Source organism: Orcinus orca, chromosome 1 (assembly GCF_937001465.1).
Source record: "Orcinus orca chromosome 1, mOrcOrc1.1, whole genome shotgun sequence".
NCBI lineage: Eukaryota > Metazoa > Chordata > Mammalia > Artiodactyla > Delphinidae > Orcinus > Orcinus orca.
This window is the reverse complement of record NC_064559.1, coordinates 134,545,453-134,567,666: the sequence shown is the minus strand read 5'-3', so window position 1 is coordinate 134,567,666 and position 22,214 is coordinate 134,545,453. Positions and strand designations below refer to the sequence as shown.

Below are 22,214 nucleotides of genomic sequence, written 5' to 3'. Positions count from 1 at the left end.
TTTTAGATACATTCTTCCTTTTCTGCATAACGGGGAAAATATTCAGAAATTATTTTTTGTAAAGTAATAAACTTGCCAAAAGGAAGAAAATGAACATTTGTAATATAGTATTTAAATCTCAAACCATAACTTGAAAAAATTCATTTTTAGTAAAGAGAAAGTACGGCTCCTATTAAAATGATATTTTTATTATATTATCTACTGATTTTATTGATTTTTTTTTCATTTTGCATTTTTTTTATCCTGAACAGAGATTTGAAATTGGATAACTTATTGCTAGATACAGAGGGCTTTGTGAAAATTGCTGATTTTGGTCTTTGCAAAGAAGGTAATTGGGTATTTTAAAGTGCCTTTTCTAATAGATTACTATTCCTTTGTACTTTGGAAGTTTTCAAATTTGTCTGTGGAGAGCAAAATGTATTTTTTAATTTATTAAAAATTAAACTTTAACTTATTCTTTATTGAGACTTACAGGTTGTTCATATAACCTAATTATCATATTATTAAGAATTTATTCTGTGAATATGAATAAGGTTAGGTTTTCAGAAATCATAGTATAAAAATAAGATTCTCTTTGTATGATTAATAATTCTCTCTACTCTAAGAAAGCATTGGTTAAGCACCAAATTTTTTGCTTTGCTGAGATTGTGCAGAGTAAATTATGCGTGCCTAAAAACTTCTCTCCTGCTTCTTAAAACTTTTAACATTTAAAATAGGAAAAATATATGCATATGCCTCAAGAATCTTTTATGTACCTATACGTGTGTGAGTCCACACACAAACATATGTAAATAAATATGTAAACTGGGGAAATTTGAATCAAGAGGTAGCATAAGAAAATATAAAGAGCATGGGCTTAGGCACCACACAGTCCTAAGTTTGAATCCTGGCGCTGCCACTTATTTGCCCTGTGTCTTTGGACAAGTTACTTTTAACCTCATGGAGTCTGTTTCCTTAGCTATAAAATAAATATAATCCTTCTTGTTTAGGAGTATTATGGGAATTAGAGATAAGTATGTAAATAGGTACACTTAATACACTGTATTGTAGCAAACATTGTCTGTCTCCCCCTCTACTCTGATAGCTTCCTGTTTCTTATTCAGCTTTCTTTCCATAGTATATAGTATAGTGCTTGGCACAGCTTAAGTATTCAGTGAATGCTTAATTAATAAGTAATTGGATGAATTAATGAATGAACTTTATAAATCTGTGTCCATCAGTTACCAACTGACCTCCTAATTATTGAATCTAATGAAAGTTTTTTTTCCTTTTTTGGACACTATTGACTTAAATGCTTTTGTTCCTCTAGAGTCTGGCCTTAGCCCATTGCTTTTCTCAGGTAGTTTTTAACTAGCAACTATATTCTAATGATTTCCAAATCTGTTATTTCCTTTCCTGACATATATAGTCAACTATCTACTAGACAGTTTTACTTGGTCAGCAGGTACCTCAAACGCTGCACAAGCAAGTTTCTTTTCCTCAGTCTCGTTTGAAGTTGATGGTGCCACAATCCTCTCAATCTCCCAATTTGAAAATGTGGAATTATCCTGGACTCTCTCCTCTTCACTACTTTCTACATCCTGTTAATCACCAAATTGTGCTGACATCTACCGCCTTAATATTTCTTAAGTTTTTCATCTTCCCTCTACCTCTGCCAACCATCATCTTGTTTTGAAAAGACTACTTTAATAGCCTTTTAACTTTTCTGTCTCTGTTCTTTTTCTCCCTCAAATCAGTCTGCCATGTAATTGCTAAAATGCAAGAGGGGCACATATAAATACAAATCTGACCATGGTACGCCGCTACTGAAAACCTTCAGTGGCAAAGATGTGATATACATTGCCCTTCCTGATCTGCCTGCCTCCTTCTCCAGCCAGATCTCTTGTAGCTGTCTGCCTAGTACTTTCTGTTGCAACAACAATAAACTGCTTACAGTCTTTGTCTCTCCACCACTATCACTCATCTCAGCTCTATTTGCTGACTAATGTCTGCTCATCCTTCACTCAACTCAGGTGTCACCTCTGCAGATAAGTTACCTGAGGCTCCTCTCCTCCTATCCCAACTAACAAGTCAGCTTTCATAAGATGATGTGTATAATGTGCTTTTAGCAGTTTAGAATACAATGAGACATTTTCTTCAATATGTAGAATGTATATTTGACTAATTTATTACTAAAATTTGAGAAACATATTTAGAAAACGAGTTAGCTAAAGTCTTTAATGTATTTTGAGTTTGATTACCATGCACAAATGTACACCTTTAATTTTGCTTCCTAAGGATATCTTCTAATTTTTTTGCCAGATTTTTTTCTTTGCTAACAAATATTTGAATTTTACCTTTTTCAGGAATGGGGTTTGGAGATAGGACAAGCACATTTTGTGGCACTCCTGAATTTCTTGCCCCAGAAGTATTAACAGAAACATCCTATACAAGGGCTGTAGATTGGTGGGGCCTTGGCGTACTTATATATGAAATGCTCGTTGGTGAGGTAAGCAGTATAAAATAGGTAAAAGGGAAACGTGATTGAAAGAACAAAGCATGTCACTTATAAAACCACTTAATATGTTTCCTGCGTAAGTAGAACTTAAGCTTAATAAATATTTATATATATATTAGTAATTGCCTATGATCCTATATTACCTTCACCATCTTTTTTAGATTTTTATATTATCTGTGGAATGTTTACCAATGCTTCAAAAATAGTTTCTTATATTTCAGTGTTGCTCTGGTTATATTTTTAAACACAATCACACATAACTGATTGTTTCATAAGAAATAGAAAGCAAGAAGACTGATAAAAGGAATGTACTCTGTACCTGTAAAGAAAGGTCAGCTATATATTAGTCAAAAATAAATGTTACCTTCAAAAGCGATACAGTAGAATTGAAAAGATTAACATTTTTTTTCCTACTATTTTCTTTAGATTAACTTAAAATAAATTTCTGGGGGTAACTTAGTTGTATACAGAAATTGTTACACTTAGAAAACAGTGAATTATATCTAATTAATAAAGCAGTAAGAAGAGACTAATCTATTTTGTTATAAATTTTTGGAAATGATAAATTAGGGTGGAATTAAAAAAGAGTAAATATTTAGACAAGCAATTGAAAATTACTTAGATGGGTTTGATGATCTTGAGATGCAAGAAAAATTACCTTGCATTGGTTCATTGTTCTGCCGTTTCCCTGATGCCAATGACCAACCTTGAACATTCTAGGCATGAAAAAACTAGTAGCTGAATGATGAATGACTAAATTATTGAATGTCAGACATTTCTGAAGTTTTGCCCTGTGATTGTCATTTAGTGGCACTTATACCAAACAAGTAAATAAATGAATTTAGTTCATCCAATGACAGTACCTTTTGATATGTCAAATTGGAGTGGAAACTTGGAAAAGGAGGAAAAGAAATAGCAAATTAAAACGTTTACTGTGTGCTAGGCACTATTCTATGTGCTTTATAAGTATTAGCTCATTTCATTTTTCAGCAAACTTTAATGAGCTCAATAGTAGTCTTATGTTTATCTCCAGATGCATAAATAGAGACACAAAGAAGTTAATAGCTTGCTTAAAGTCACACAGCTCTCATATGGTAGAGCTGGGATTTTAACCTGTCTGTAAACCATTGTGGTTTGCTGCCTGCAGGATAGGGTATTTAATATACCCAAATTTATTTCTTTTCTTAAGACCATGGGTTCAGATCTGAATTTTTCACCTCTATTTAGAAAAGCATAAAGATGGAAAGATATATTTTATCCCTAATCCACAGTGGTCTTTATTTTCTGTGAGTGCCAGAAGTACTCATACTAGTTGTTTCTGTAAGCTCTGACATACTTGAACTTTTTTTTTTTAATAGGTTTATTTTATTTATTTACTTATTGATTTTTGGCTGCGTTGGGTCTTCGTTGCTGCATGCAGGCTTTCCCTAGTTGCGATGAGCGGGGGCTGTTCTTCGTTGCAGTACGTGGGCTTCTCACCGCGGTCACTTCTCTTGCTGTGGAGCGTGGGCTCTAGGGCGCAGGCTCAGTAGTTGTGACACATGGGCTCTAGAGCATAGGCTGAATAGTTGTGGCGCATGGGCTTAGTTGCTCCATGGCATGTGGGATCTTCCCAGACCGGGGCTCAAACCCGGGCTCAAACCTGTGTCCTCTGCAATGGCAGATGATTCTTAACCACTGTACCACCAGGGAAGTCCCAGCAGTTACTTCTAAGTGCAGTCATTATGCCTGCAGTCTCTAATTGTGTTTTGCCACCATTAATTTGCTGTTGACTGTGAAATTCAAACCACATCCATGTCTGATGTATTTCTACAAAGTCTGTGCTTCCCTCTGTAGTAACATGTATTACTGTATTTGCCTTACCCATTTCCTTCTGTCTTTCCACAAGAAGATTTCAATAAGAGTATATGGTGTATCCTCTGGTTAGTAGTTACCTATCTTATTGTGTGTCTATTGTGATTTCTTGTAGTCCTTATTTGATGTTTTGGTGGGTCTGTTTTTTTGTTTTTCCTTTTTCTTATTTTCCTCACTATCTGGTTCTTGATTGTACTTCGGAACTTTGAATAGATGATTTTACTGTATTGAAACTCATTTTGACTGACTCAAGGATATTTCTTCTAGTCTCCCTTTCCTGGTGATGATGAAGAGGAGGTTTTTGACAGTATTGTAAATGATGAAGTAAGGTATCCAAGGTTCTTATCTACAGAAGCCATTTCAATAATGAGAAGGGTAAGAATTAATGATTTATAAAACTACTGAAATTTTTTAAAGAACATTTCCCAGTAGAATTTTAGAAGTTGTTTTTCAGGTATAGATGTTGCATGGTTTAGACAAACACATACCAAAAGAAACATCTAAAGCTTTGCAAGTTATGAGAATCCTTGTCAATGAGTCCCTGGTCTTATATTAACTTTCTTGCTTTATATTGTGTTAGTTATTAAGAAGAAATCCTGAGCGGCGCCTTGGAGCTGGTGAAAAAGATGCAGAGGATGTAAAAAAGCACCCATTTTTCCGAGTAAGTATGAAAGTTTAAAATTTTTTATGAAACTGTAGCAATTAGGAGTAGGAAACTAAACTGGTCATTTTATATTTTGTAATCCAGCTAATTGATTGGAGTGCTCTGATGGACAAAAAAGTAAAGCCGCCGTTTGTACCTACAATTAGAGGGCGGGAAGATGTTAGTAATTTTGATGATGAATTTACCTCAGAAGCACCTATTCTGACTCCACCTCGAGAACCAAGGATACTTTCAGAAGAGGAGCAAGAAATGTTCAGAGATTTTGACTACATTGCTGATTGGTGTTAAGTTGCTACACAATGTGAAACCAAGCAGACTGACTCATAAGAAGACCTCCTAAAAATAGCAACCCTTCATTTGCTCTCTGTGCCAACAAAAGCTTCTGAGTTTTTTTTAAACATATGAAGATGTGTTTAAAAATACTATTCTAATACCTTCTTGAAAAGTGGCTTCTCAATGTATTTTCAACGTAAATCTGAACACTGGAAACAGTTTCATGGAGTTTAAGCTGAATGAACATCGGCCATGAAAATCTATCAGAAATGAATACTTTTGGATCAATAGTCTTATTTTTTAAAAAAAGGAAGAAACAAAAAAAACCACTCTTCTACAGTCCCTAGCTTTGCTGTACTCCTGTCTTAAATGGAAGGAAAATTAATCAGTTAACTTTCCTTAGCTGTATTTTACAAAAAGAGGAAAAAAGGGCTTGGGATGCTATTACTATTCACACATAGTATGATTCTGTTTGAATAAGGCAAATGCTCTTATTTTTGTAAAGAAATTACTGTAATATCAAAAAAATTAGTTTGTGCACATTTTGGGGCTTTTTTTCTTTAACAGAATGAGTTGATGTATTATAAATTTTCTATATTTATCAGGAGAAAATTTTTATTGCCTTATCTTTACCAACCGTGTAACAGAGCCTCATAGCTTTCCAACAGAGCTACTTGCCAAACAATTATGTTTATTAAACCAACTATGCTGAAACAAACAGAAACAACTAAACATCTACATTTACTTAAAATTTTAAGAATGAGGACTTACTATCAGCCTGAACCAAGATACTGTTACCTGTATGCATTCCCAAAGTCTAGATACTCAGTATGTTCAGTCATACCTTTTTCCCAAACCAGTGAACTGATTACTCCTTTTTTTGGTATTGTACATTTATCAACCTAGTTCATCTTGTTCTTGTGTCTACTGTAGAAGGGAACTATATCTTTGTTAAAACATAGGGATTATCATTGTATACATGCTGTGAACATGTATATGTGCAAGTTGTAATGTATTCTATGTTGTAGGTTTATTATTTAATTTCACCACTTCATCACTTTTGTACAGTGGCCAAGCAGACACCTCAGACTCCAGCATTTACGTTAAGTGCATTTGTACATTTTAGGCCACTGGATCCAGATTTTATATTGGCAGTTACTGAGGGCAAAAGCAATATTTTATAACAGAATGTATAAATATTTTTGATAAAACAGTCTATATTTTATAAAAATTATTATAACACTAAAGCTGTACCTCAAAAGTCTCAAAAATAATTTGATCAAATACTTTTTTACAACTCTTCAGAGGATCCATTTGTGGCTTTTTAATGCTCTTATAAGGATAGGGAAGTCTTTCTGCAAGCCATGACTTTTCTACTTGCCTGGAGTTTTGGGTTTTTTTGTTTTGTTTTAATTGTTTTCCCTCCTAGTCTGACTTTATTGTTTTTCCCTAGTTCAGTAATAACATCTTTGATTCTGTGCTTAGCATGTTAGGGCCATCATACCTCAGGAATAGCAAGTTGTTAACTAACCATACTGAGTTAACCATTTAATCACTATGATCTCATGTCTCAAAAGTTGTTCAAGTTTAAATCCTATGAGAAAAATGAAAGCACATTGATTTATAGAGAATTAAGCTTAAAACATTTATGAATATTTCAGCCTTGCCAGGATGTGTTGGCATGTTTTTGCTATACTCTGAGAACAGTTAAATTGTTCAGAGATAATTCCTGTTTCCTTACAAATTGATTATTACCCATGATCCTTTGGGGGAAAATCTTACAGGAAGAGGGAGCAGCAATATGTTGTTTAAAATTCTTTTAAAATGCCAGTTAACTTCCTTGGTGAAGGACAGTAGAGGATCTTAGCTTAATTGTCTGGTTTTAATGTAAACAGTGTTAACACAACATTAAAAAAAACACTAAATACTTTTGAGGTACAGTCTGCTCACCTTTTCTGGTTCTCAAATATGCATAGAAAGCAATGTCTAAAATAGGCGTTTAGCATTAAAAACTGACATAGCATTTTGTAACTACACAGTGTACAGAATTTTTTTTTTAATTGAAGTCAATCACTAAAAAAATTAGAGGGCAGGGTATATTCACTAATTAAGCTGAAGAAAGCACTAATTTTTTCTGTAGTTTCAAAAATATATATATTTTAGTCAGATTAAAAATTTTTAAACTCTATAGAATGTAAATATATTTTGTTATTACTGTATGTGTAAGTGACTGCTCAAGCACTTTGTAAGGAAATTAAGATATTTTAGAATGGTACACTATGCATTCAAATTAAATGTGCCTTTATGTCATTTTAAGAAAAAGTGTTTTGCAGTCATAAATTACCACAAATGCACAAATTAAAGTTTATTAGATTGTAATTTGTAACTTTGTTTTTAAGTATTATTTCCTTTTGGAAACTTCCTATTGGTCAGAATATGTATTAGCTTTCCTAGATTCAAGATCTCAAAGACTAGTTAACTTTAGTTAGCCTTCTTGCAGGTACTTTTTGTCCTAAGGAAGGGTAAAATCATTAAGAGTCAAACCAAATTGTCTACTTCACTGGTAACAGTGGGGAAATTTTGCATTCTGTTCCTGTAAGTTTAGTAGCATCTTTCATTCAGTGGTTACTTATGGGACGTCTTCTGTGTGCTAGACACTAAGGATAGAAAGGTGATAAAAAAAGGCACCAAAGTCTTCATAAATGAAGAATGGTAAACATTAATGCTAAAATGCAAGCACTAGTACTATATGTACTTTTCTCTTGTTTGAGAATAACTTATTTAATTTTAGAATCTGACCTTTCAGAAAATAGGTAAATGAAAACAGAATACTAGCTATTTTATAGTCATCTTATTCAAAAATTACAAATGGAATATTTCAGAAATGTAAAAAGAACCCTGCTATCTCTGTGACACAGGTTAAGGTCATAATGTAATCACCATTGTATGTTGACTAGGTGAAAGCTGCATTATAGATTCAAATCTAACAAAATTTTTACAGGTGCTGCTGATCTTCCCAAAGCAACTGAGGGTGAGTATGAGAAACCCAAAAGAACAAATGCCGGATCATATTTTTAATATAGAATTCTTGTTTACCTTCTAGCTATCTTTTGAGATCTAGTGTTTCTCTGAGATATAAGCTTTATATGTATATACATATATAACTACATGTGTTTATAAATATATGTATGTAAATATATACATATATAAATAGAGGTAAGTTTGTAAAGTAACTTCTGAGTGTCAGAAATCTTGTGTAATTTCTTCTAGTATCTTGACTAAGTAGAAACTCTCAGACATCCAGTACGAAACATAATTTGAGTCATTGCTGGTCTCATTAAAGATAAGAGTGGTCTCTGGCAACCCCTCACCCCAAAGTAAGCAAACAAACTTGAGCATGAATCTGCACACACTAGGGCTTCAGCACCTAAGAGTTAGGGAATATCCAAGCACAAAAGTGAGAATACTCAGAGGTTGGGATGGAAGCTGAGTCCAGATTAGGCCAGAGAAGTAGGAAGTTGGAGAGGATAAGAGCCAAAATGGCAGGGAGCTGACTTTGGAAATGCAGACACCCAGAAGAAGTGGAGTTGCCAAGGATGGATTTCTATAGCAGTACCTTTATGAGGATAACACACCTTGGAATTGCAGTAGAACTTATATGTTCTGTGCTAAAATTCTCTAGAGGAGCTCAAGTTCTATTTTGCAGATCACTCTCCATCTACCAGTAGAATCAAATACTTTCTCAATGAAAGCTTTCCTGGATGGAAATATATAGGATTTCAACAGGTTAAGATCAAGTAATACACTATCACAGATCACCAAATACATGAGAGAGCGTTATCTTGAATGACGCCAATAAAAATAGTAAATATAGACAGCCCCTCCAAAAGATTGCAAATATTAGAATTCTCAGATACAAAATTTAAAATAGCTATATAAAAAAGTTTATATACCTAAAATTTACCAGGATAAATATGTAAAATGAAATTTGAAAGGAATTAACAAACATTTTTAAAATCCAAAAATTAAAAAAAATATATAAATGACCAAATTTGAAACTCAGTGGAAGCATTACAGCAGATTACACAGGTGAAAAAAGAACTGGAGAACTGAAAGATACATCTGAAAAATAATCCCAAGTAAATCAAATAAAGAGATAAGGAAATGGAAGATATCAAAGGAAAGTTAAGAGATATGGAAGATGGAAGGGAGACACAATTGGAATAAATGGAAGAGAGGCAATATGTAAAGACATAATGGCTGCAAATTTCCCAGAGAAGAAAAATATTTAATAAGTACAATATTCTCCATACAGAATAAATATAAATTTATACATAGAATCATTGTAGTGAAACTGCAGACCACAAAGACAACATTTTGAAAATACCCAGGGAGAAAGGAAAGACTAACAGCTAACTTTTCAATAGCAATAATAGAAGCAGTGGAATATTGCCTTCAGAGCACTGGAAAATAAAATGTCAACCTGAAATTGTGTAGGACGTAAACTTTTTTTAAGAATGAAATCAATTAAAATATTTTTTAAAGGAGGGTTTATGATCAAGGTCCTACTCTAAAGGAAGTGCTTCAAGAAGAAAGAAAATGATCCCCCAAGATGATCAAAGATACAAAAAAGGCTTGTGAGCAAATAAAATGGTAAACACTTAGGTAAATCTAAATCAAATCCATACATAGAAGCCTTTTTTTTTTTCTATGATAAGTCAACAGAAATTCTGGACAACAGATGTAAGAAAATTGAGATAGAGAAGATCAGAGCTAAAGTATTCTATTGTGTTGTTGGGGTGTCTAGGTCTTTTTTGTTTTAACATCTTTATTGGAGTATAATTGCTTTACAAGGTGTGTTAGTCTGTGCTGTATAACAAAGTGAATCAGCTATACATATACATATATCCCCACATCTCCTCCCTCTTGCGTCTCCCTCCCACCCTCCCTATCCCACCCCTCTAGGTGGTCACAAAACACCGAACTGATCTCCCTGTGATATGCGGCTGCTTCCCACTAGCTATCTAGTTTACATTTGGTAATGTATATATGTCCATGCCACTCTCTCACTTTGTCAGGGAAGGGTAAGCTGGGTGTCAACGTATTGATCAGTTAAATGTACAATCATAAAATGTCAAGGATATTCACTGAAAGAATATAGTGTGTATAAATTCCAAACCAAAGGTAACATGGTAGAAATCTAAATGTATAGCAATATAAATGGAGCAGACTCACTAGTTAAAACCAAGATATAGATTTTTAAAAGGAAATCTGACTTTATAATGTTTACAAAAAGATAAATCTAAAACATATGTATGCAGAGAAGTTGAAAGTAAAAGTAGGAGGAAATACATATAATGCAAAAACCAATCAAACTAAAGCTATGGTAGCTCTATTTAATATCAAACAAAACTGATTTTAGACCCATCTTGAAAAAAATGTGTCACTTAGAGTGTTTCTACACAATGATAAAAGATTCAATTCACCAAAAAGATATAATAATTCCAAGCATATATGTATCTAATAAAATAGTCTCTAAATACGTAAAGCAAAAATTCTTAGAGCTACTTTAAAAAACTAGCAAATATCCATCAGGGTGGAAGAATTCAACTCATTATTGAACAACAGACTTTCTAATCAGCAAAGATATAAAATGTTAGAAGAAAACAGTAAACTTGGTCCAGTGGACGTACATAGATTTCTGCCTCCAACAATTAAGGGATTCCACAGTTTTTTTCAAGTACATATGGAGCATTTACAAAAATTGAGCCATAAAACAAATGGCAGAAAATTACAGAGTATAGTTATACCAATTATATTTTCTACCTGCTTAGAACAAAAAGATTACATATATGTATATATATGTGTGTGTGTATATAAAGTATTTGAGAAAAAAATTTACCCTTTCAGTAATGGAGAAAATGAAATAATAGTAATCATTAAATACTTATAACTGAGTAATAGTAAAAACATTGCATTACATGCCAACACTTGAGATGCAGCAAAAGTGGTTCTTCCAGGGAACTTTATAAACTAACTACTTATTAGAAAAAGGAAGGTTAAAAATGGATCGAATTGTTCAGTTTAAAAAGATAGGAAAAAAAAAACCCACCAATAACCAAAGTAAATAGTAAAAATAGTCAATATAATAGAAACAAAAGCCAAAATCTTGTTCCTTTAAAATGCTAACAAAGTAGACACAGCTCTGAAAAGATGAAATGAGAGAAGGCATAAAAAATACTACCTATTATAAATGAAAATGCAAGTGCGAGAAAGATTTTTTAAAATTGAAACGAGGGCTTCCCTGGTGGCGCAGTGGTTGAGAATCTGCCTGCTAATGCAGGGGACGCGGGTTCGAGCCCTGGTCTGGGAGGATCCCACATGCTGCGGAGCAACTAGGCCCGTGAACCACAACTACTGAGCCTGCATGTCTGGAGCCTGTGTTCCACAAGAAGAGAGGCGCAATAGTGAGAGGCCCGCTCACCACGATGAAGAGTGGCCCCCGCAAGCCACAACTAGAGAAAGCCCTCGCACAGAAACGAAGACCCAACACAGCAAAAATAAATTAATTAAAATTGAAAGAAAATACTTCAGCATAACACAAATAAATTTGAGAACTTAAAATAGTGGAGATAATTTTTTAAAAAAGATAAGAATACTAACCTAGAAAGAAATTAAAGACTGAATAATCTCATAACAATTAAAAAAATAAAAGCAGAAGTTAAAAGTCTTTCCACAAAGAAAACAGTGGGTCTGGATTGCTTTACAAGTGAATCCTTCCAAATTTCAAGGAAGAAATTCTTTTAACCACATAGAAAGTTTTTGAGATAATGGGGAAAACATATTTTCTAGCTCATTCTATGAAGTCAGTATAATCTAGATAACAAAATATACAAGAAGAGTATGTTACTAGCAAATTTCACTCATGAATATGGATATAAAAATACTAAACAAAATATTACCAAGTCAGATTCAGTGATGTATGCAAAAGACACTTTTCCATTAGCAAATTTGGCTTACCCTGGTAATGTAAGGATGGCTTAATATTAGAAAATCTATAATTGTCATTTACCATAGTAACGGATTAAAGGAGAAAAAGTAATAGATTTAGAAAGAGCTGATCACATTCTTGCTTTAATGGGGTGGGACAGAGCTGGTTAAACTGATAAGTGGTATCTATAGTAAAACAAAAAACACAAGTAACTAAAATCAATAGCACCATCCCATACGAGGAAACATTCTCTTTAAAATTGGGGAATAGAACTAGGATGCCTGCCATTACTACTTCTTTTCAACATTGAACTCCTTTAATATAAGGGTTAAAAGGAGGATATAAAATGGTTATTATTTGCAGATGATATGATTATCAACCTACAAAACTCAAAAGACTAAAATTTGCTAGCAATCATAGTTTATCCAAGATTCTGGTTATAAGATGAAGATAAAAAAGTCAGTGACTTATCTGTGGACCATCACGAAATAATTAGAATACATAATATTTTTAAAACACAACTTTTACATAGCAACAAAACTAAGTTACCTAGAAATAAATTTAACAAAAGATGTGCAAGACTGGTTTTGTTTCGCTTCTAATTCTTCACTGGGAGACATTAAAGACCTAAGTGAATGTAGAATATCCCATCTTATGGTGTGATGTCAAGTGCTCCTCAAGTTGCTCTGTAGATTTAATGCAACTCCAGTCAGAATCTCAACTTTTTTTTATAGAACTTTACAAACCCATTCTCAGATTTATGTAGAAGAGCAAAAGGGCAATAATAGTAAAGAACAGTTTAAGAAATTCCAGAAGAACAAAGAGGAGGAGAGGGAATTTGCCCTACCACATATCAAGAATTATGAAAATGTAGCAATTATTGTAGAATTGGTACATATTACAAATGGAGAAAGAGAGCCAAGGGATAGACCTACACATATATGAAACTGATATATAAAAGAAGCAATATGTTAATTTAGTGGAGAAAAAAGAAAATGTTCCATAGGTAGAGCTAGGAAAATTGTTTATCCATATGGAAAGGGAAAAAAACAATTTCTGTGTCACACCGTTATAAAAATTTCAAATGAAATAAAAAGTAAGACTTAAAACTTTGGAAATATATGTAGGAGAAGAAAGCACTAAAATGTAAGAAAAATTCATAAATTCAACTAATAAAATTCAAAATTTCTGTTTATCAAAAGACATCATAAAGTAAAAAGGCAAGTCACAAACTGGAAGTAGATTTATTTCCGTCACATGTAACAGAGAAAGAATGATAGCTAACATAAATTAAAAATTCCTGAAACTCAATAAGGAAAACAATGGGAAATTTCAAAAGATATGAACAGATATTTCACAGGGACAGTAAACATGCCCAATCTCAACTGTAGTTAGAAACTACAAATTCATGACCATACTCACATACAATTGCACACATTCAATTGGCAAAAATTTTAAATTCACACCATATCAAGTCATGGAGATGGAGTGGAACAATGAGATCTCATGTAAATTGCTGTGAGGAGTATATAGAAATACCCACTCTGGAAAAACAATTTGGTATTGTCTTGTAAAGCTGAACATGATACCCAGCAATTCCACTTGAGTACTGTATCCTGAAGAAACTTTTTACATATGCACCAAGAGTCATGAACAAGAATTTTCCTAGCATTATTTGTAAGCAAAAACTGGAAACAACCCAAATGCTCATCAGTGGAAGAGAACAGTTTAATAAAATATAGTATAATTACACCATGAAATATTATAGGGCAATGAAAATCAGCTGCCCTTATAGTGAACAGTACAAAAGAGCAAAATGTGTGAAAGAAGCTAATTAAAGACTGTATATAGCCTGTTCTTTTTTTACATCTTTATTGGAGTATAATTGTTTTACAGTGGTGTGTTAGTTTCTGCTTTATAACAAAGTGAATCAGTTATACATATACATATGTTCCCATATCTCTTCCTCCCTCCCACCCTCCCTATCCCACCCCTCCAGGTGGTCACAAAGCACCGAGCTGATCTCCCTGTGCTATGCGGCTGCTTCCCACTAGCTATCTACCTTACGTTTGGTACTGTATACATGTCCATGCCTCTCATTCGCCTTGTCACAGCTTACCCTTCCCCCTCCCCATATCCTCAAGTCCATTCTCTAGTAGGTCTGTGTCTTTATTCCTGTCTTACCCCTAGGTTTTTCATGACATGTTTTTTTCTTAAATTCCATATATATGTGTTAGCATACGGTATTTCTCTTTCTGACTTACTTCACTCTGTATGACAGACTCTAGGTCCATCCACCTCATTACAAATAGCTCAATTTCATTTCCTTTTATGGCTGAGTAATATTCCATTGTATATATGTGCCACATCTTCTTTATCTGTTCATCCGATGATGGACACTTAGGTTGTTTCCATCTCCGGGCTATTGTAAACAGAGCTGCAATGAACATTTTGGTACATGACTGTTTTTGAATTCTGGTTTTCTCAGGGTATATGCCCAGTAATGGGATTGCTGGGTCATATGGTAGTTCTATTTGTAGATTTTTAAGGAACCTCCATACTGTTCTCCATAGTGGCTGTACCAATTCACACTCCCACCAGCAGTGCAAGAGTGTTTCCTTTTCTCCACGCCCTCTCCAGCATTTTATTGTTTCTAGATTTTTTGATGATGGCCATTCTGACTGGTGTGAGACGATATCTCATTGTAGTTTTGATTTGCATTTCTCAATGATTAATGATGTTGAGCGTTCTTTCAAGTGTTTGTTGGCAGTCTGTATACCTTCTTTGGAGAAATGTCTATGTAGATCTTCTGCCGATTTTTGGATTGGGTTGTTTGTTTTTTTGTTATTGAGCTGTGTGAGCTGCTTGTAAATTTTGGAGACTAATTCTTTGTCAGTTGCTTCATTTGCAAATATTTTCTCCCATTCTGAGGGTTGTCTTTTGGTCTTGTTTATGGTTTCCTTTGCTGTGCAAAAGCTTTGAAGTTTCATTAGGTCCCATTTGTTTGTTTTTATCTCCATTTCTCGAGGAGTTGGGTCAAAAAGGATCTTGCTGTGATTTATGTCATAGAGTGTTCTGCCTATGTTTTCCTCTAAGAGTTTGATAGTTTCTGGCCTTACATTTAGGTCTTTAATCCATTTTGAGCTTTTTTTTTTGCGTATGGTGTTAGGGAGTGATATAATCTCATACTTTTACATGTATCTGTCCAGTTTTCCCAGCACCACTTATTGAAGAGACTGTCCTTTCTCCACTGTACATTCCTGCCTCCTTTATCAAAGATAAGGTGACCATATGTGCGTGGGTTTATCTCTGGGCTTTCTATCCTGTTCCATTGATCTATCTTTCTGTTTTTGTGCCAGTACCATACTGTCTTGATTACTGTAGCTTTGTAGTATAGTCTGAAGTTAAGGAGCCTGATTCCTCCAGCTCCGTTTTTCATTCTCAAGATTGCTTTGGCTATTCAGGGTCTTTTGTGTTTCCATACAAATTGTGAAATTTTTTGTTCTAGTTCTGTGAAAAATGCCAGTGGTAGTTTGATAGGGATTGCATTGAATCTGTAGATTGCTTTGGGTAGTAGAGTCATTTTCACAATGTTGATTCTTCCAATCTAAGAACATGGTATATCTCTCCATCTATTTGTATCATCTTTAATTTCTTTCATCAGTGTCTTATAATTTTCTGCATACAGGTCTTTTGTCTCCTTAGGTAGGTTTATTCCTAGATATTTTATTCTTTTTGTTGCAATGGTAAGTGGGAGTGTTTTCTTGATTTCACTTTCAGATTTTTCATCATTAGTGTATAGGAATGCCAGAGATTTCTGTGCATTAATTTTGTATCCTGCCACTTTACCAAATTCGTTAATTAGCTCTAGTAGTTTTCTGGTAGCGTCTTTAGGATTCTCTATGTATAGTGTCATGTCATCTGCTTTACTTCTTTTCCAATTTGGGTTCCTTTTATTTCCTTTTCTTCTTTGATTGCTTGGCTAAAACTTCCAAAACTATGTTGAATAAGAGTGATGAGAGTGGGCAACCTTGTCTTGTTCCTGATCTTAGTGGAAATGGTTTCAGTTTTTCACCATTGAGGATGATGTTGGCTGTGGGTTTGTCATATATGGCCTTTATTATGTTGAGGAAAGTTCCCTTTATGCCTACTTTCCACAGGGTTTTTATCATAAATCGGTGTTGAATTTTGTCAGAAGTTTTCTCTGCATCTATTGAGACGATCATATGGTTTTTCTCCTTCAGTTTGTTAATATGGTGTATCATGTTGATTGATTTGCGTATATTGAAGAATCCTTGCATTCCTGGAATAAACCCCACTTGATCATGGTGTATGATCCTTTTTATGTGCTGTTGGATTCTGTTTGTTGAGGACTTTTGCATCTATGTTCATCAGTGATATTGGCCTGTAGCTTTCTTTCTTTGTGACATCCTTGTCTGGTTTTGGTATCAGGGTGATGGTGGCCTCGTAGAATGAGTTTGGGAGTGTGCCTCCCTCTGCTATATTTTGGAATAGTTTGAGAAGGATAGGTTTTAGCTCTTCTCTAAATGTTTGATAGAATTCACCTGTGAAGCCATCTGGTCCTGGGCTTTTGCTTATTGGAAGATTTTTAATCACAGTTTCAATTTCAGTGCTTGTGATTGGTCTGTTCATATTTTCTATTTCTTCCTGTTTCAGTCTTGGCAGGTTGGCTTTTCTAAGAATTTGTCCATTTCTTCCAGGTTGTTCATTTTATTGGCATAGAGTTGCTTGTAGTAATCTCTCATGATCTCTTTTATTTCTGCAGTGTCAGCTGTTACTTCTCCTTTTTCATTTCTAATTCTGTTGATTTGAATCTTCTCCCCTTTTTTCTTGATGAGTCTGGCTAATGGTTTGTCAGTTTTGTTTATCTTGTCCAATAACCAGCTTTTAGTTTTATTGATCTTTGCTATTGTTTCCTTCATTTCTTTTTCATTTATTTCTGATCTGATCTGTATGATTTCTTTCCTTCTGCTAACTTTGGCGTTTTTTTTTGGTTCTTCTTTCTCTAATTGCTTTAGGTGCAAGGTTAGATTGTTTATTTGAGATGTTTCCTGTTTCTTAAGCTAGGATTGTATTCCTATAAACTTCCCTCTTAAAACTGCTTTTGTTGCATCCCATAGGTTTTGGGTCGTTGTGTCTCCATTGTCATTTGTTTCTAGGTATTTTTTTATTTCCTCTTTGATTTCTTCAGTGATCACTTCGTTATTAAGTAGTGTATTGTTTAGGCTCCATTGTTGTATTTTTTACAGATCTTTTCCTGTAATTGATATCTAGTCTCATAGCGTTGTGGTCAGAAAAGATACTAGATACAATTTCAATTTTCTTAAATTTACTAAGGCTTGATTTGTGACCCAAGATATGATCTGTCCTGGAGAATGTTCCATGAGCGCTTGAGAAAAATGTGTATTCTGTTGTTTTTGGATGGAATGTCCTATAAATATCAATTAAGTCCATCTTGTTTAATGTATCATTTAAAGCTTGAGTTTCCTTATTTATTTTCATTTTGTATGATCTGTCCATTGGTGAAAGTGGGGTGTTAAAGTCCCCTACTATGAATGTGTTACTGTCGATTTCCCCTTTTATGGCTGTTAGTATTTGCCTTATATATTGAGGTGCTCCTATGTTCGGTGCATAAATATTTACAATCGTTATATCTTCTTCTTGGATCGATCCCTTGATCATTCTGTAGTGTCCTTCTTTGTCTCTTCTAATAGTCTTTATTTTAAAGTCTATTTTGTCTGGTATGAGAATTGCTACTCCAGCTTTCTTTTGGTTTCCATTTGCATGGAATATCTTTTTCCCTCCCCTTACTTTCAGGCTGTATGTGTCTCTAGATCTGAAGTGGGTCCCTTGTAGACAGCATATATATGAATCTTGTTTTTGTATCCATTCAGCCAATCTGTGTCTTTTGGTGGGAACATTTAGTCCATTTACATTTAAGGTAATTATCGATATGTGTGTTCCTATTCCCATTTTCTAAATTGTTTTGGGTTCGTTATTGTAGGTCTTTTCCTTCTCTTGTGTTTCTTGCCTAGGGAATTTCCTTTAGCATTTGTTGTAAAGCCGGATTGGTCGTGCTGAAGTCTCTCAGCTATTGCTTGTCTGTAAAGATTTTAATTTCTCCATCAAATCTGAATAAGATCCTTGCTGGGTAGAGTAATCTTGGTTGCAGGTTTTTATCCTTCATCTCTTTAAATATGTTCTGCCAGTCCCTTCTGGCTTGCAGAGTTTCTGCTGAAAGATCAGTTGTTAACCTTATGGGGATTCCCTTGTGTGTTATTTGTTGTTTTTCCCTTGCTGCTTTTAATATGTTTTTGTTGGATTTAATTTTTGACAGTTTGATTAATATGTGTCTTGGCGTATTTCTCCTTTGATTTATCCTGTATGGGACTCTGTGTGCTTCCTGGACTTGACTAACTATTTCCTTTCCCATATTAGGGAAGTTTTCAACTATAATCTCTTCAAATATTTTCTCAGTCCCTTTCTTTTTCTCTTCTTCTTCTGGAACTCCTATAATTCGAATGTTGGTGCGTTTAATGTTGTCCCAGAGGTCTCTGAGACTGTCCTCAGTTCTTTTCATTCTTTTTTCTTTATTCTGCTCTGCAGCAGTTATTTCCACTAGTTTATCTTCCAGGTCACTTATCCGTTCCTCTGCTTCAGTTATTCTGCTATTGATCCCATCTGGAGTATTTTTAATTTCATTTATTGTGGTGTTCGTCATTGCTTGTTTCATCTTTACTTCTTCTAGGTCCTTGTTAAATGTTTCTTGCATTTTGTCTATTCTATTTCCAAGATTTTGGATCATCTTTACTATCATTATTCTGAATTCTTTTTCAGGTAGACTGCCTATTTCCTCTTCATTTGTTAGGTGTGGTGGGTTTTTATCTCACTCCTTCATCTGCTGTGTGTTTTTCTGTCTTCTCATTTTGCTTATCTTACTGTGTTTGGGGTCTCCTTTTTGCAGGCTGCAGGTTCGTAGTTCCTGTTGTTTTTGGTGTCTGTCCCCAGTGGCTATAGTTGGTTCAGTGGGTTATGTAGGCTTCCTGGTGGAGGGGACTAGTGCCTGTGTTGTGGTGGATGAGGCTGGATCTTGTCTTTCTGGTGGGCAGGTCCACGTCTGGTGGTGTGTTTTGGGGTGTCTGTTGACTTATGATGATTTAAGGCAGGCTTTCTGCTAATGGGCAGGGTTAGTTGTTAGGCATAGGGTGTCTAGCACTGTAGCTTGCTGGTCATTGACTGAAGCTGGGTGCTGGTGTTGAGATCGAGATTTCTGGGAGATTTTCGCCCTTTGATATTATGTGGAGCTGGGAGGTCTCTTGTGGACCAGTGTCCTGAAGTTGTTTCTCCCACCTCAGAGGCACAGCCCTGACCCCTGGCTGCAGTACCAAGAGCCTTTCATCCACATGGCTCAGAATAAAAGGGAGAAAAACGAAAGAAAGAAAGAAAGAAAGAAAGAAAGAAAGAAAGAAAGAAAGAAAGAAAGAAAGAAAGAAAGAAAGAAAGAAAGAAAGAAAGGAGAAAGGAAAGAAAGAAAGGAAGGAAGGAAGGAAGAAAGGAAGGAAAAGAGAAAGGAGGGAGGGAGGGATGGATGGAGAAGGGGGAAGGAAAGAAAGAAAGAAGTAAAATAAAGTAAGATAAAATAAAGTTATTAAAATAAAAACTAATTAAGAAAAAAAATTTTTTAAAAAGAAAAAAAAAAACAAAACACGGACTAATAGAACCCTAGGACAAATGGTGGAAGCAAAGCTATACAGACAAAATCTCACACAGAAGCATACACATACACACTCACAAAAAGAGGAAAAGGGAAAAAAATCATAAATCTTGCTCTCAAAGTCCACCTCCTCAATTTGGGATGATTCGTTGTCTATTCAGGTATTCCACAGATGCAGGGTACATCAAGTTGATGTGGAGCTTTAATCCGCTGCATCTGAGGCTGCTGGGAGAGATTTCCCTTTGTTTTCTTTGTTCTCGCAGCTCCCGGGACCCGCCTCTGCGTATAGGTCGCTGGAGGGCGTCTGTTCTTCGCTCAGACAGGTTGAGGTTAAAGGAGCAGCTGCTGCGGGGACTCTGGCTCACTCAAGCCGAGGGGAGGGAGGGGCACGGAGTGCAGGGCGAGCCTGCAGCGGCAGAGGCCGGCGGGACGTTGCACCAGCCTGAGGCGCGCCGTGCGTTCTTCCAGGGAAGTTGTCCTTGGATCCCGGGACCCTGGCAGTGGCAGGCTGCACAGGCTCCCGGGAGGGGCGGTGTGGATAGTGACCTGTGGTTGCACACAGGCTTCTTGGTGGCGGCAGCAGCAGCCTGAGCGTCTCATGCCCGTCTCTGGGGTCCGCGCTGTTAGCCGCGGCTCACGCCCGTCTCTGGAACTCCTTTAAGCAGCGCTCTTAATCCCCTCTCCTCGCGCACCAGGAAACAAAGTGGGAAGAAAAAGTCTCTTGCCTCTTCGGCAGGTCCAGACTTTTTCCCGGACTCCCTCCCGTCTAGCCATGGTGCACTAACCCCTTCAGGCTGTGTTCACGCAGCCAACCCCAGTCCTCTCCTTGTGCTCTGATGGAAGCCGAAGCCTCAGCTCCCAGCCCCGCCCACCCCGGCAGGTGAGCAGACAAGCCTCTCGGGCTGGTGAGTGCAGGTCGGCACCGATCCTCTGTGCGGGAATCTCTCCGCTTTGCCCTCCGCACCCCTGTGGCTGCGCTCTCTTCCGTGGCTCTGAAGCTTCCCCCACTCTGCCACCTGCAGTCTCCACCCGCGAAGGGGCTTCCTGGTGTGTGGAAACCTTTCCTCTTTCACAGCTCCCTCTCACTGGTGCAGGTTCCGTCCCTATTCTTTTGTCTCTGTTTATTCTTTTTTCTTTTGCCCTACCCAGGTACGTGGGGGGTTTCTTGCCTTTTGGGAGGTCTGAGGTCTTCTGCCAGCGTTCAGTAGGTGTTCTGTAGGAGTTGTTCCACCTGTAGATGCATTTCTGGTGTATCTGTGGGGAGGAAGGTGATCTACGCGTCTTACTCTTCCGCCATCTTCCCCTCCAACTCAGCCTGGTATTTTTTAAAACTTAAAAACTAAGCCAAACTAAACATAAATGTGATTTTTTTTTTAAAGCAAGTAATTGTTGAACGAAAATTAAGATAGGTGTTATCTGATGAGACAGAAGAATATGATAGTGGTGCAGAATATCCTGACAGGTAGAAGATGCTGGTAGTATTTTAGGTCATCAGTTTGGGTGGTAATTTAATCAGTTCAGTATATTAATAAATAATATACTCCTCACCATCTTGAGTCCTCACTGTTCTCCTTTTCCACCTTAAATTGCCATATCCATCATACTCTCCCACATATGTGATCCTCAGCTCCCTGCTCCTTTCTTGCTTCTTTGTACAACCCTGTTAAACTCCCACCCAAACCCCTGTTAAATCTATTTCTGCATCTGAACAACCATGCTAACTCATCTCACTACCATGAAGTGAGTCAATACTAAATTTCCTTAGTCTAGTGGTTCTCAAACTTTACGGTGTATCAGAATCACTGGAAGGATTTGTACATGGGCTTCATCAAGCAGATTGTTTGTTTGTTTTGGTATTGAGTTGTATAAGTTCTTTTTTTTTTTTTTTTTTTTTTTTTACGGTACGTGGGCCTCTCACTGTTGTGGCCTCTCCCGTTGCGGAGCACAGGCTCCGGACGCGCAGGCTCAGCGGCCATGGCTCACGGGCCCAGCCGCTCTGCGGCATGTGGGATCTTCCCAGACCGGGGCACGAACCCGTGTCCCCTGCCTCGGCAGGCGGACTCTCAACCGCTGCGCCAACAGGGAAGCCCTGTATGAGTTCTTTATATATTTTGGATATTAAGCCCTTATCTGATACACGGTTTGCAAACATTTTCTCCCATTCTGTAGGGTGCCTTTTCATTTTGTTAATTGTCTCTTG

At 36.1% G+C, this 22,214-nt stretch overlaps 1 protein-coding gene across 2 annotated transcripts in view; it reads left to right on the top strand.

The window, feature by feature from the left end:
- Positions 1-8,521, top strand: part of PKN2 (protein kinase N2) — a 128,545-nt gene extending 120,024 nt beyond the window's left edge. For both annotated transcript variants that reach the window (XM_004262998.4, XM_004262995.4), the window contains 5 exons: positions 252-328; positions 2,346-2,488; positions 4,619-4,726; positions 4,932-5,012; positions 5,100-8,521. In XM_004262998.4, coding sequence (XP_004263046.1) covers positions 252-328; positions 2,346-2,488; positions 4,619-4,726; positions 4,932-5,012; positions 5,100-5,303 — 613 coding nt within the window. In that variant the 3' untranslated portion in view covers positions 5,304-8,521. The remainder of the gene's footprint in view (positions 1-251; positions 329-2,345; positions 2,489-4,618; positions 4,727-4,931; positions 5,013-5,099) is intronic.
- Positions 8,522-22,214: the final 13,693 nt, after the last annotated feature.